Below are 15,784 nucleotides of genomic sequence, written 5' to 3' on the forward strand. Positions count from 1 at the left end.
ATATTACACTTGGACTGTTGTCAGGAAATTAGATATTGGTTTCCTTACTTCAGAATTTTTCTTTGTGGGTTTGAGAAACGAAAGCATACTTCACTCTGTGATATTTCTTATGCTTTGTTACCCGAGCTGACATCCATAGGTGTATGTTGCAAAAAGGAAACTATAGCCATCTTATTATACGGTTCTTCCACGTGTCAGCCCGAAAAGTCTTCTTTCTAATAAGGTTATTATTATTAGAAGTAATATTATTCATAATCTCATATTAATAGGAAGAAAGTATAAAATCACACGGGTACTGTTCTCTAAAATGTTGGTCTACTATAAAGTCACAGGTGATTATAATACATACGTAACAGACGAGAGCCTTTCCCCTCATGATTCTTTGCTTTTTTTTTTTTAGTACAGTTGACACACAATGTTACATTATTTTGAAATGTTCAACATAGTGATTCAGCAAGTCTATAGGTTATGCTGTGCTCGCCACAAGTGTAGCTCCCATCTGTCTTGCTACAACGCGATTACAGGATCATTGACTATATTCCTTGTGCTGTGTATTTATTTCTATGACTTACTCATTCAGTAACTGGAAGCCTGTATCTCCCACCCACCTTCACCCATTCTGCCCCTCTCCCCACAGCCCTCCCCTCTGGCAACCATCAGCACATCTTTCTTGGTAATGTTCAGTTCCTTAAGTGTTTCAGCTTTGAAAATATTAACAGCTGAACCATGTCTGTAGTATCTTCCTACCTATTACAAGTACTTGAAGTTATTGTTTGGTATTAGTTCCTAAAAACACGATTCTTTATATTTTTAATAACATGATACAATAATAACAGTTTGCTAATGTTTATGGAGTGCTTACTCAGTATGCTTCTAAGTGAACGTAATCCTTACAGTGATCCTACAAAGTGAATAGTGTTATTCCCACTTTACAGGTGACAAACTGAGACACAGTAGCATGCTAAGTGAAATAAGTCAGAGAAAGACAAATACCATGTGAATCACTCATATGTGGAATTTAAGAAGCAAAACAGAACACTGAAGGGCATTGTTAAAAGCGGCGTATATGAGATTCAAGCTCCCCAGTTTAACTCTGGAGCCTGTGGCCTTAACCACTAATCTACACATACTAGTAGGCATCTACATTTTCAGTACATGTTTTTATACAAATTATGATCAAGGAAGCTAATGTATACATTTATATAACACAGGAAATATTAATGATTTCTACTTTTTTCTAACATTACCCAAAAAAAAAAAAAAAAAAAACGAAAAAACAAAACCTAACTGTCCAGGATTGCTTGTCGTCTCCCTCAGTAGTAAGGTACTGAGGTACATAGAAAATTTCCAATGCTGAAAACAAATGTAAGTACAAAAACACGTGGTCTAAAATACCTGAGAGTCTCTCTCTACCTGTAAGTTGAAGTACATTCATTCATCATTCCCCCTTCGGAATGTGCAGATTAAATCTTGACCCTAGTTTTGATGAAACTATGAGTTGTGGATAAATTTCTCTCTCTAATATGTTCTGCGGCAAATCACGATATACCCTTACACAATGAACATTTAGAGTAATCACTTTGTTATCTTAAGAACTAATCAGGTCTTCATAGCAAAGGTCCCTGAGAAAATTTAATTTAGCTAAAAATTTACTTCATTCGCTGCAACTGAATGAGACAAAGTTCAGCCTTTCCCTTCGTGCGTGTGTCCCTGAGGTGGGCCAGCTGCAGCCTCCCTTTGACAAGCATGGAGGAAGCCACTAACTCCAGACCCTTTGCTTTGTTCCTCCTACCCTCGCCTGCTAACAGACACAGCTGCTAAACTGCAAGCCGTTAAGGACAAAGCAAGACAAGCCAACGACACAGCAAAAGCCGTATTGGCACAGATTAAAGATCTCCACCAGAACCTTGACGGCCTGAAGAAAAATTACAATCAACTAGCAGACAGCGTAGCCAAAACAAATGCTGTGGTAAAAGATCCTTCGAAGAACAGTAAGATCTCCTTTTTCATTTTGATTATATCATGTGTTTCTTCACACTGTATAAGGACCCTAGACTCCTAACTCTTAGACGTGAAGGAGACCCCACAGTGACTTTGTCTGCTCTCCTCATACACTGGGCTCCAGAACCAGAATCCAAGTCCCCAGGCTCTGTACTAGTGCCTTCTTCAGCCACATTTTTTCCAGTCAAGAGGATATTAGGAATTCTCAAAGTCTGCATGATTTTTGGTATAGGGATGCCAAATACTTTTCTTTTGCCAAATACTTTTTTTTAATCCTTCAGTATAATTGAAAATACGGTTGTACTTGGGAAATTACATCCTCTGAGCTAGTGAAGTTCTGTGGAACATGGAGGTCAAGGAGCACACTTACCAGCAGGCCTGTTAGAACAGGATATTAAAATGCTATCAACCTGAAATGCATTAAATTTCGAAAATGTTAATATTTTATTATTTAAATTTAAATATTTAAATTATTTAAATATTTTCAGGGAATTAAAGTATCTAGTTTATTAGGAATATTTCTTCACATCTTTTGTATATTGCATTAAATGATATCAAGTTAGTAAGCATTTTAATGAGAAAATATGGTAGAACTTCATATAATGATTTTAAGTTATTAACCGTAGTCAATAAACATGATGATTTTTTATAGTCTTTTTTCCATTCTGTGAAGTGATACAATGTTATCTTAGTATGTGAGTTCACCAAAGGAGATGCTTGATTTTTTGTACTTGTCACTCTCAAGAGACTACCCCTCTATTTATATACTAACATTTCCATTGGATATCCAAATGTTTGCAGCGTGAAATAAGAAAAACACTGTTATTGATGTTAGGGGTTCTATAAATCAGGTGCTGATTTCTCAGCACCATTGCCTCAAATCAAATGCTAATGATGCTACATTTAAAATAATAAATACTACTAGCATGACTCCTTAAGGAGCAAACTCCTTAAAGAGTGCAAACATATGTAACATGCATTTCAGAGCTAGGAAGGATTTATACTTTGCCATTTCTTCTAACAAGAAAAAGAGGCCATACAATCTTTTTTTTCTTTCTCATTTTTTCTTTTATAAGCTCAGAGAGAGCTAGCTGCTCTCTGTAGCTCAAAGATTCCATTCAAATAAATGGTCCCAATGCATGCCAGATGACTGTATCTCCCCCCCCCAAATAAAAATAAGTTTTTAAGTTAATATCATTCTCTTATTTTATAAATGAAAATATTATTTCATTCAATTTCAGATTGATTCTCAACTCATAGTGGCCTCTTCATAATATTTATCTCTAACTTTTTGATCCTACCCTCCATCTAGAGATAGTTACCTGTAATATGAATTAAACTGGGTCTGTTTTCTATCTTATTAGAACATCATAATAAAGTGTCTTTCAGTATGAACAATAGCCTGCTAACTGACTTGTATTTGTGGATTTTTATTTGATCACACGTGTTTGACTTAAAATAGGGTGTATTTGTAATTAGTACCTGTTGTGAAAAGTACCATTTTTTGATAATCACTGCTTTATAAAATCTATAAAAATATTTCCTCATGAATTTTCTCATTTCTTTTTGTTTTGCTTCCATATGAAATTACCTGCAGAAATCAGTATGTATTTGCTTCCTTGCATACTTTTCAGTAGCTTTACGCTTGACTGCCTATTGCAAATGCTTCAGCTTTGCATGTTACCATGTTTTGGTATTGGTTTAACCTTATATATAGCTATTCTTTCCAGTGTCACAGTATTAAGACTAGTTATATGAAAAAAAAGACATCTTCTTTTACAAAAAGTTAGCATGTGGATGTATTTGGTATAAAATGCTTCAATTGTGTTATAGAAATTAGTGTAATACCTGTATGATACCAACAGAAAAGTAGAAAACAGAATTCTTCCACAGAGTGAACTCAGTTGTGATTCTTCTGATAACACAGCCACTGAAGTTCAAAGGATTTCTTTGCAGTAGGACTAAAATAGATGAGTGTATGTTGTTGTCATCACATCTCCCCCATGATGCTCACTTTCCCCCTCCTTATGAATAATTATTCTCGAATTCTAGAGAATTATACTTGGAGAAGCAAACAATAAAACTAATAAAATTAGATGGAACAAATGAGCAATACTGGGTTATAATAATATTCTCTCTTATACATCTCATAGTTTAAATTTCAAAGTCAAAAATAAAATTACAGAATGGAAAATAATAATAATAAAATCCAACATATCAAAACCTGAGAAATATGACCAAGGCTGTCTTCAGTGGAGAATGGATGTGGTTACATTTCTAAACCAGCACTGAAATAAGCAATTTAGGTAATCAACCCTGTGAGTCAGACAAAATAAAATTAAAGAAGATGAAAAAAAAATGATGAATTAGAAGACGGAAAATAAACTTGATAAATCAAAGAGGTGAATCCTTAGGTGTGTAAAGATAAAACATTTTAAATGCTTGGCATACTTACTTGAAAATAATAAAGCGGAGATAGGCAAAGTTCTAAAGGAGCTATAACTAGATATGGGGGAAATTTAACACATAAGAGAGTACTTGTCAAAACTCTATGCTAATGAATTTTAGAGCCTAAAAGAGATAATTTTCTAGAAAAACATTGAATTATCATAATCTGTCTTAAAAAATGATTTTAAAATCTATACACTCAATTATAGACGAAAGTCACAAATTTTTAAAAAGTACTATACAAGAAAGTATCAGACTCAATATCACAGAATTTTTATTTTCAAAACCATCAAGAAGATAATTTCCAAAAGACTTCAACTGCTCCAGAAGATAGAAGAGGGGAAAAAAAAGTGAGGGATGCGGGGAACCTTTGGATTTCATTTGGAAACATTTGAGGAGAATGTGAGAGCTTTCAAAGGAAAGAATGCATTCTTGGATGAAGCAGAAATAGTCTTTGCTTTACCCTTTATCTTTTTCCCATGAATCCAAACCTAAATCATTTTTCTTAATTCCAGAATAGAGTATCAGGATAATATTGGGGAATTAAAGGAAGGAAAAAAATGGACAACCGGTTTATTAAAAGTATACAAAACAAAGGGGTAACTGTGTCTGTGTTGAATATACGATTATGTAACGTGGGCTTTGACCCCAGTAACCTGCATTTCAGGCTTTGATCTAGCAACTCTGTTAGTTAAACTTAATAATAGACTTAAATGTCTTTTCTAAACATCACTTACAATATTTAAGAGCATGAGTTCAAAATACTCAATTCAAAGCCTAGTTTAAAAATGATTTCCAGGACTACTGGGTGCTCAACAGTTGGTCGAGCGACTGGCTCTTGATTTCGGCTCAGGTCACGATCTCAGGTTCGTGAGATCAAGTCCTACCTTGGACTCTACTCTGGGCATGGAGCTGCTTAAGATTCTCTCCCTCCCTCTCATGCTACCCGTGTGTGCGTGCATGTGCCCTTTCTCTCTCAAAAAAAATACATACATACATACATAATGTACTTTAAAAATTTTTAAAATAATAATGTCCTTCCTTTTGAGCACCTTTGATTCATTCCCGAGGAATAGTTCTCAGTGGTCCATTGACCACTAGAGAGCTGATCATTCATAGCCGAGCAGGGCAGACAGCCTTGGTCCTTAAGCAGTTTCACCTTTTCATCAGAGTCACAATGACAGCAGAACAATACATGCTCAATCAGATAATAAATGGCATGGTTTGGGTAAGACGGTTGACATCCTTAAGATAGAGTTAATTGGTTTCCATGTGTCATTTGCCCTCCCATGAAAAGCACATGCTGAAAGTGTATGGATCAGTGATAACCTTCAATTATTTTAGGGTTAAACCCCTTTTGAAATTGTTGATATTCAACCTTTTATTGAACCTATAAAAATGGCCGTTTAATATGGTTCAACCTAATATAGAGATTAGAATAATCAATTATTCTTCAAACTGAAAATGAACTGCAGCATGAAAGATTTAATGAAAGTTTAACATAGGCCTTCAGTCTAAGGGTTGCTCAACATTGAAATGTTTTCAGAAGACATTTTGATAGCTTCTCTCTTTAAGACGTACAAAGACAGCGAGAAAAAGAAAGAAAACCAATTTTGTATGAGAACCCTGATTTAAATACAATTCTGGCTTGGACAAATGAAGTGACATTTTAAAACACTTTCATTTCCTTGATTCTGTGACTAAAATTCTATTAAGGTTAGCTTTTGGGCTGAAGCTAGAAATTAATCTTTGAATTACGTTCATGATATTCTCTACCTTCAGTGCTAACTTTCACCTTGATCACAAAGCCGAAGTGTCGGTCCTCTATCTCTAACATCTCGTGCTTTGGTCTGCTTGAGTCCCCGCTGAAATAGTCCCATTTGTCATCACACACTGTGCTTCAGCAATCATGGCCCTGCTTTGTCATGTGGATAAGATTAAATCCTTTCTATTATGTAATGAGGCATACTACTATTTTCATTTCTCTCTCTGTGTGTGTGTGTGTGTGTGTGTGTGTGTGGTATGCACTCATCTTGTTCTATGCAGTTGCAGATGCTGATGCCACTGTGAAAAATCTAGAACAAGAAGCTGATCGTCTGATAGATAAACTCAAACCCATCAAGGAACTTGAGGATAACCTAAAGAAAAACATTTCTGAGATAAAGGAACTGATAAACCAAGCCCGGAAACAAGCTAATTCTGTAAGTTCTTTTTATTTTCAATATCAGTAATTGATTGTAATTTTTGGTATTATTCCCAGAGGGAATGCCTTCCCCCAGTGTATCCTGTTGACTAATCACTGGTTATTTCCTTTAACCGGAAGCAATTTTAGGGGGAGGGGAGGAAAAAATGTTAGATTTTTTTCCCCCTAAGTTTCAAAAGATACAGGAAGAATAATCAACAATTACTGTTTTAGAAATGGGAATTTTGATGTATTTATCATTGTTTGAATAGAGTAGCATAAATAGCAAGAATGGAAATCTTACTATTGTGTGTTTAAAAGGCATGGATACTTCTGATGAAAGCAAAAAAGTCCAACCAGTGGGGTTGTATCAGCAATGAACGAACAAGGTTATATAGAGTAATAGCAATGGAGAACCATTATTTTCTGTATTTTTTGTCTGAGTACTACAACAACAAAAATTATCTTGGTTACAATTTCTTCAGATTTTGGTTTTTTGTTTTGCTTTTGTTTCGTTTTGTTTTGAGTAAGAATGGAGAATATCTCACTTGTATCAAAATTTGGCTCTATTAACCCAATCAGAAAACTCTTAGGAGAGGGGCGCCTGGGTGGCTCAGTCGTTAAGCGTCTGCCTTCGGCTCAGGACGTGATCCCGGCATTCTGGGATCGAGCCCCATGTCAGGCTCATCTGCTGAGAGCCTGCTTCTTCCTCTCCCACTCCCTCTGCTTGTGTTCCCTCTCTCGCTAGCTGTCTGTCAAAGAAATAAATAAAATCTTTAAAAAAAAGAAAAGAAAAGAAAAGAAAACTCTTAGGAGAGAAGAACTTCCTAAAAGATAGCAACCTGGTGAACCAGAGTAGAATTGCCAAGTGCCAATGTGAAATTTTATCTAGACTAGTAAATTCATCTTGTGGTGACTTTGGAAATAGAAGGAAAAAATAACAGTTTATGTTGTCAGGTTTAAATACAAATCATTTTATATATCCAAGTTTTCCATCTCAAAAATTCCATTTTCTGAACAATTTTGAAACTAGAATGACCAGAAATGCCCTTTCTTAATCCATCAACTTATAATTTTTTTAAGTAGTGGCCAAGAATATGATGCCCAAGTAGCAGTATATTGTTGCCTCTCCTTATACGTAGCTGGTTCTCCTAAACAAGGTTAAGACAAGGTGCACTTTAAAAAGGAATTCATGCTTGACTAAGGAGAAATCTAGAAAATGACAAAAAATTAGTCAAGATGATGTACATAAGCTCAAAATGAAAGAAGCAGATAGGGTTGAGAACACATATATTAAGTTACAATCTGAAAACCATGTGGGCAGTATGATGACATACGATTATTGTATATATGAAGCACAAAGTGAAAAGAAGTTGATGTTTGGGGTTTTAGCTACGATTTAACCTATGTAGAAAAAGCATCTCCTACATTGAGGGCAACTTCTACTTAAATAGTTTATAACACCATAGAAGAAATAAGACATGTACATAAATAATTCTAAGGTAATATTGAATAGTGTGCTGCATTGCTTGAGCAGTGGGACGTGCTATACATTTCTGAAAGCAAAAATCCTCTCTAATAGCAGCCAGAAGATTTCCCAAAGACAACAATTTGCACCAGGCCTTGAGTGGGGTAGTGCTGGATTTGGGAGGGGAGGGTAAGGAAGGAGAGCATTCTGAGAATGAGCCAAGGCAGAGAGAAAAGGAAGTTTCAGGCTCATTTCATGAAAGAGTGATCTAGTTTGCCAGGATTATTGGTCGAGTGAACATTGAACTGGAAAGGTCGGTGGAGACCAGGTCTTGTTAGGCCTTGAAAGGCAAAGTAAGGAATTTTGTTTAGCCAGGATTGTACATGACATGAACCTTACTGGTGAAGAGAAGCTGAAAGTTCTCGAGTTATCAAAGCTGTGCTTTTTGAATATGAATTTGGAAGTTTGGGATGTAAATGAGAGGAAACTAGGAAGAAGACAACTTTTAATAAGAGTCCCAACTGTAGCAGGTGGAAGTAGCAAGAGAAAGGGAGAGCTTAAGATATCACTCCTGTTGTTTCCAATGTTAATTTAAAAAAGAAATAGTAGTAAATATTCTCAGGTGAATCACACACTTAGCCGTATTTTCTTAGTCATCATGTGGGGAAATCTGGTCATTTTTAGTATTTCTTCTTGTAAAGAAATCTAAAAATATGCCATGTATTCATCAGTTGTGAGTGCTGCCTCCCCCCGCCCCCGGGAAGAAGATAAAATTCTGGCATGTTAAGTATATAGAACCTGTCTCAAATATAAAATGAAAGACAGGTATAAAGAAATGCTATGAAAAGTAACCACTGTCCATGCCTTTCAAGGAAATTTTCAATCATTTTTTTGAAATGGAAGTTACAACAAAGTTATCTTCTTTTTTATAAGATGTTAGAAATATGTAAGCAAGCCAATTTTTTTAAGTGAGTTTTGCACTAATTGAAGATGACATTTGCCTGATTTTATAAATCTATTTATAAACTGGCATGAGTTTCTGAATGTGGCTCTGACACATATTCAATATGACCAAGAAATTAAAGACATTTATTTTAAAGTAGCTTTCTCTAGTTTGTTGACTCCATAATTGAGCAGCTGGTACTCTTTTTAAACAAATGACCTAGTTACTGGATGAAAGAAATGCAGTGAAAATCCAATAGATATAATAATGGGATCCTCAATAATGTTTAATTGAGTTCATAATGATTCATAGCTAATGTTGTATGAGGAATGCCTTAGAGATACCTAAGGCTTAGTGATTTTTGTTTAGAAGTCTTACAGAGGGCTCACATTAGAAATAACAATAATTGATAGAACCAAACATTCTAAGAGATGTTTGTGTTTCAGAAATTACTCCCTTCTTATGAGAGGAAAATGTCCTCGCAACTTCTTCTGGAGAAATTTATAAATACTGTATTTTGATTAACCTGTTTTAATTTTTTAAGAAGTGTCTATAATTGGAAATCAAAACACAAGCTATTTAAAAAGGAGAGATTAGTAGCTATGGACTGGTGATCAAGAGTTTGGGCTGCCTGAATTTTTCAGGTACTGAGGGTATATTCAAAACCATAAGCCAGAAAACAGAAAATCCAGAGGGTTTTTCATATAAATGTGTAAGAGTTGAGCAATAGGCTACTTTACAAGATCAATTGCTGGCATTTGGGGCATAACAATGTCATTTTGTTCAGAGAACCGTATTTTTTAGATATGTAAAGTATGCCATAAAGTAGATTAATTGTAACTCCTACTGCCATTAAATACCCTTTGTTTTAAAATGGCTACTCTCTTAGACTTTCAGATCTCAGATAGGGTTTCATCAGTTCAGTTAGGCTTCAGTACTGGCACTCTTTCATCTACACCTTAGTAAACACCTTTTCAACACACCATCATGAAGGTCCCTGTCATTTCTACCAGGTGTATCCAAGCAAGGACAGAAACCAATCCTGTGACCAAACAGTCATGCATTCCACCCGCATTCAGTCGTTTCTTCTCTAAATAGCAACCAAGGAGTATTATTACATTGCATTCTTTTTTTTTTTTTTTAAGATTTTGTTTATTGGAGAGAGAGAGAGACAGAGTTAGCAACAGAGATAGTGAGAGAGAGCAGGAGTGGGGAGGAGAGGGAGAAGCAGACTCCCCACTGAGCAGGGAGCCTGATGTGGGACTCATTCACGGGACCCTGGAATCATGACTTGAGCCGAAGTCACTTAACTGACTGAGCCACCCAGGTGCCCCACATTGCATTCTTTAAACAAAAATAAGTTAGTTGTGATTAAATTAACCATAATACAGCTAGAAGGTCAAGCCTATAAAGCATTTGTGAAATAAAGATAAAACAGACCACACACACATCCTTTTGATTACTAATCCAGCCCCACTAGGAATTTGGATATGGTTTCCTATAACTCAATCTGCTGCTCAGCTGCACTCATGAATTCCAGTCAGACCTTGACTTCTTCTCTTTGATCGCCTTATGATGTCAATGAGTGTATACCCTGCCTCAGGTACTGAATTCGCTCGGTGCCAAGGTCTTCTCTGATGATGGCTTCAGTTCACTTGCTGCCAAGTCCTAAAAACTCACCATATCCTACACCATTTCCTGAACATTAAAAACATCTGAAGACTGCATTTCCCCTACCTGCCTCCACCGTATTATCTTTCTCTTGCTTTGCTCTATACTTTTGATCTCTAAGCCCTTGGGTAACCCTTTGCAGAGCTGCTACTTTACCACGTAGCACCCTCTGGCCACCTCCACTGCACGTGTGCTCTGTAGTATGAACATCCAGAGGACAAGCTGCACGTTTCCTGGTTCTGTTTCTCTACAACTCATTTTGATTCACCGACTCTTGGCACCTTATGGAGAAGGAAAACCCCATCATTTGTGGAGCAAAGAACTAACTTCCTGATAAATATCCACACTTACCAGGATGACTATCTCCCCCAGAACACAGAGAAAACATTCTGCGTACCAGACTTGCAGTCTGGGCCCCAACCCTGGGAGGAAGGCAAGGACAAGGAAAACACTCTAAGCAGCAGACTTTGAGGTCATTCGAGGCCTGGGGCCACCATCTAGGGCTCCATTAGGCTGAGCCCCTGTTTCTTCCTCTGCAGAAGATGCAATTCTGTTAGCAGATGAGGTGACAAAACAGTAATATACAAATACATGACGTCTGCAGAGTCTGTAGGGAAGGCAACAGATCTGCTGTATCCCCAGGAGCTCTCAAACACATGGGAGTTTACATATTCATCAGAACCAAAAACCCCTCCTTAGCTTGCTTTTAAAAACTTAACCAGTTTTTCAACACAGAGGAACAAGGGGAAGGGAGGGAAAAATAAGATGAAATCAGAGAGGGAGATAAACCATAAGAGACTCTTAACTCTAGGGAACAAATTGAGGGTTGCTGGAGGGGAGGTGGGTGGGGGGATGGGGTATTTGGGTGATGGGCATGAAGGAGGGCACGTGATGTAATGAGCACAGGGTGTTACAAGCAACTAAACTCTACCTCTGAAACTAGTAATACGCCATATGTTAATTAATTGACTTTAGATTAAAAAAATGTTTTTCAGCCAGCACCTCTTCATTGTAGTCTATACCACCTTTGGGGAGGAGTCCTGGGGCTGCCTATACCCATTCCCTGATGAGACTTTTGGAGACGCTTCCAGTGTCACCATTGCGTGGAGACCAGTTATCTTGTTTGGAGTCTGCAGTACCCTTTCGTGGAGGGTAGCAATAAAGCTAGTTGGTTTTCTTCCAAGTGCAAAAACTATTTGAGCAGCACAAAGTGCTAGAAAATTCACTGCTAGTGAGAACCAAGAGTTTTCCTCAAGCTGAGCTTTGATGTCAGTGGCGAAGAAAAGTTTTGCCTCTTTCCTTGGCTCTGCTTCCTCCTTTGAGCAAAGCAGCAGCTTCTTCCTGAGTCCGAGCAACTACACTGCTATCCTGAAAATGCCCCTTTGACGGTATACCTGAACCAAAGGAAATTAAATCACATTATCAACTAGTGTTCTTTGTGGTTGAAAAAAGGCTCCCTAAATGTAAGTAGGAATCGATACGAACTGTTTCAGTTCTATTCACATAGGAATTCCTTTCTTAGCAATTTATAGTAATTTTTAAAGTACTAGTCAAAAGAAAAAGGAGCTGTTAAATACATTAGTAGGGATAACCACTGAAAATTATTTCCATTTCATTTCCTGGCAACTTAATAAAAAGGCATAATTTATTCTCAAATGTATGTCCTGAGTGGCATGATTAATATTCTTCATATTGTTAGAACATCTAGAACAAAATCTGTTTGGCCTCTTCCAACTGTAAGAACATGAGAGGGTAGGTAATTTCCTCTTGAAAACGGAAAAGAAAAATATGTGTCCTACTTTAAGTGATACCAAAATCACTGAAATTTGAATCGTAAAATTTCATTAAACAGCCTTAATGAAGATCATTATCATTAGCTTCATATAAAATCACCTTTTGAAAATATCCCCACATTTATAAAGGAGGAAAGTATGAAGGTAAGAATTTGTTAGTTGCATGCTTCGAAAAATAGTAACGTGCTACCAAGATCCGGGGCTGTGAACAGCTCATTGTCAAAATCCTGGTGGGAAGCTGCTCTTCCGTGCCCTCATTAATGAGTATAATGGTGTCTGCATATGGGCATTTAATGATTCTATTTGATGATCAAAAGTAGCTTCAAAGAAGAGATGATGATGGTTTTGTGGTTGTTTGGGAGGTACTTCAAACTTTCCGAGAGATTTAGTCTTGGTCCTTTGTACCTTGTTTTTCTTGAAGATCAAAGTATCTGTGTCTTCCGGAGGTGACTGCATTCGAACATACAAGCCGGAAATCAAGAAGGGAAGCTACAATAATATCATTGTCAACGTAAAGACAGCTGTTGCTGACAACCTCCTTTTTTATCTTGGAAGTGCCAAATTTGTAAGTTTGATGTTCAGCTTCTTCGGTCTCCTAGATACATGAGTACACAGACGTTAATCCTCATAGCGAGGAAAATGTAGAGAATCTAATGACATGGTCCCAGAATTGTGTGATGTAGCCTTTCAGATTTGAAAACCTCCAAATCTTACAAAGTTCTGAAGTGTCAAATTAAGTCAGAGAGAAAATGAAACGAAAACTTTTTACAGTATTTAGGCACATCTGCTTTCATTTGTGAGTAGACCAGCATTTATTTAGAATTAGGTTTTCAGATCTGGCTATTTAAGAAGGAGAACTAAGGGGAATAAACCTTTTTTTAAAAAGTCGCTTAAGAAATTACAATGAACTTTCACGTTAAATGTCTACTTCTTTCCTACCATTGAAAACTCTCTTAACTCATGTTGAATTTATGACTCAAACTGAAAAAAAACAGAAGTTGTATGTACTAAAGCTCAGACCCAAAAGTTCTCATTCCTTTCATGTGAACATTTGACTCTGTATGCATGGGGATCTTCCAAAATGAATAAAATTTTCAACAGGTCAGTCATTGCTTCAGTCAAACTTGTCATTCAGGTGAGAAGTTTTAGGCCACCATGGGTTAAAAAAAAAAAAATCACAGATGGACCCTTAAAAATGTCAGTGTCCATGGTGAAAACAATGAATTCTGTAGCCATGTATTCTCTTTTGTCTCTTCCACAAGAACCAGAAGGAGAAAAGACTTTGGTTTCAAAAGTAGAATTGGATAAATTAACACATATGCCTCAGCAGTATGGACACTTGTGTTGGCCTAAAGATGAGATAATAAAATACGACTTACTCATGCATAATAATAGATTGTTATTATTTGGGAATTTTTATTGTGAGACTTTTAATTATTTCACATATCTATAAATAGCACCTGTTGAAAAGAACTCCGTTGGCTTCCTCAGGGTATCTGATATCTGATATCTACTGTTTTTGTGTTTCTCTGAACCAGATTGACTTTCTGGCTATAGAAATGCGTAAAGGCAAAGTAAGCTTCCTCTGGGATGTTGGATCTGGAGTTGGACGTGTAGAGTATCCAGATTTGACTATTGATGACTCTTACTGGTACCGTATTGAGGCATCAAGGTAACTAACTCAATAAGGATTAAGACAATTAAATGACAGAATTTGGAAGTAGCTTCCCAGTTTATAAGAAAACTCTTCTTTCCATTTCAAGGAGGTAACTATGTATACAAATTTTATGTATTATATGTACATGTACAAATGTGTGAACGGGTGTCTCTGTAGTACCTCTTTGGAACCTCCACACCTTCCACGTATTGACCAGAGTGACCCATCCATTTTGGACCATTCATCTGGTTGTCTCATAGTCATGCTATCATACTCTCAGTCATACTATCTCCCCCGAAGAAGGAGTACTGAGATGGGCCCTTATTCTGCATAAGCCAGATTATGAGGGCTGCTACTGGTGCTTATTAGCTCCTCTTCTGGTCTACACCACAACCTTGCCTACAGGCAGGTGCAGTATTCAAATGCTAGCATGAATATATATCGTGTCGCGTCCACGCTCCTTAAAATGGTAAGTAACAGGATATCGATTCATCCTGTTTGAAGCTTAATTGCATTAACTTCTAGTAGTGAATAGATAACATAGAGAACCCACTCCTGCCCTCAATCCTTTCCCCTCATTTCCTTCTCTTCTTTACCTAGTTCTCAACACCTAAGAAACCCAAAGCACCTAACAGTTGAGAGGTAGAGTTAAGGGCCTGAGTCTTTACCCCAACAAATGGGTAAAGCAGTTGTTGAATATAGATGATGGGTACAGAGAGTTTTCACTCTGTGTTTGTATACGCTTACATTTTTTCATAATAAAGGCTTAAAACTTAATGAGAAGCAATATTTTTAGTTCCTTTTGAAGATCATCAGGAAAGGAATGTGAGTGAACATGTGTGTTTTTGTGTATGTAGAGAGAGAGAGAGAAAGCAGCAGACAACACACTTCCGTGCCTGAGAGTAGGGCAGGGATTAAGTACTTTCCTGACCGTAAGAACATTTATATTCACAAAGGTCGACTCTTCAATCAGAAGAGATAGATTCTGGTAAGATGAGGAAGAACCTTGTTGGATAAATTCATTCTGTTGTTTCCATGTGCTTCAGTTAACACTGCATCATCAGAGATAAAACGATTACCTTAAATGAGACAGCGGGGAGAGACAGAGACACTCAAGTTTTGTTATGACTGCTTGTCTCAGAAGAGAGACCGGTTTTTCCTATTTAACAATTCATAGACATCAATCACTTAAGAAAATGAAATGAAATAATAATAGCTTCCAAAATTCTATTAATTGAATTTAAAAGTGCGGTTCTTCTCTACGCTTTGTATACACAACTCTGAAGACTGGATACTATGCTGTATACATTAGATGCGAGGCCAGACAATAAAGATGCACAATTCCCGGAAGACGACTTCAGCAAGTTTGGAGCCAAGATATAACCAGGGATTTTAAGAGAACGATGCAGCTTGTAATGCAGAAGGGTGGCTCATTTGGGGTTCAGTTGCTGAATTAAATTAGACAAAATGCTAACCGAAGTAGTATCAACTCGTTTAAATCGCATGTGCCAGTAAACAGTAAATTGTTTTGTGAGGCAGTGGGGGGAAAGGCTTCCGGTTTAAGCAGTGGCAGTTTCTTCGGCTAATGGCTGCCATGTCGCGTCACCTCGACGCTCATGTG

General features: G+C 37.0%; 1 protein-coding gene across 4 annotated transcripts in view; it reads left to right on the plus strand.

Annotated features, from left to right (window-relative positions):
• The window catches only part of LAMA2 (laminin subunit alpha 2), a 599,838-nt gene that overhangs the window by 520,022 nt on the left and 64,032 nt on the right, over window positions 1-15,784 (plus strand). For all 4 annotated transcript variants that reach the window (XM_087865477.1, XM_087865478.1, XM_045805578.2 and 1 more), the window contains 4 exons: window positions 1,809-1,991; window positions 6,496-6,650; window positions 12,928-13,071; window positions 14,045-14,178. In XM_087865477.1, coding sequence (XP_087721603.1) covers window positions 1,809-1,991; window positions 6,496-6,650; window positions 12,928-13,071; window positions 14,045-14,178 — 616 coding nt within the window. The remainder of the gene's footprint in view (window positions 1-1,808; window positions 1,992-6,495; window positions 6,651-12,927; window positions 13,072-14,044; window positions 14,179-15,784) is intronic.

Source organism: Ursus americanus, chromosome 11, assembly GCF_024610735.1.
Source record: "Ursus americanus isolate L20-20 chromosome 11, mUrsAme1.1.p, whole genome shotgun sequence".
Taxonomy (NCBI): domain Eukaryota; kingdom Metazoa; phylum Chordata; class Mammalia; order Carnivora; family Ursidae; genus Ursus; species Ursus americanus.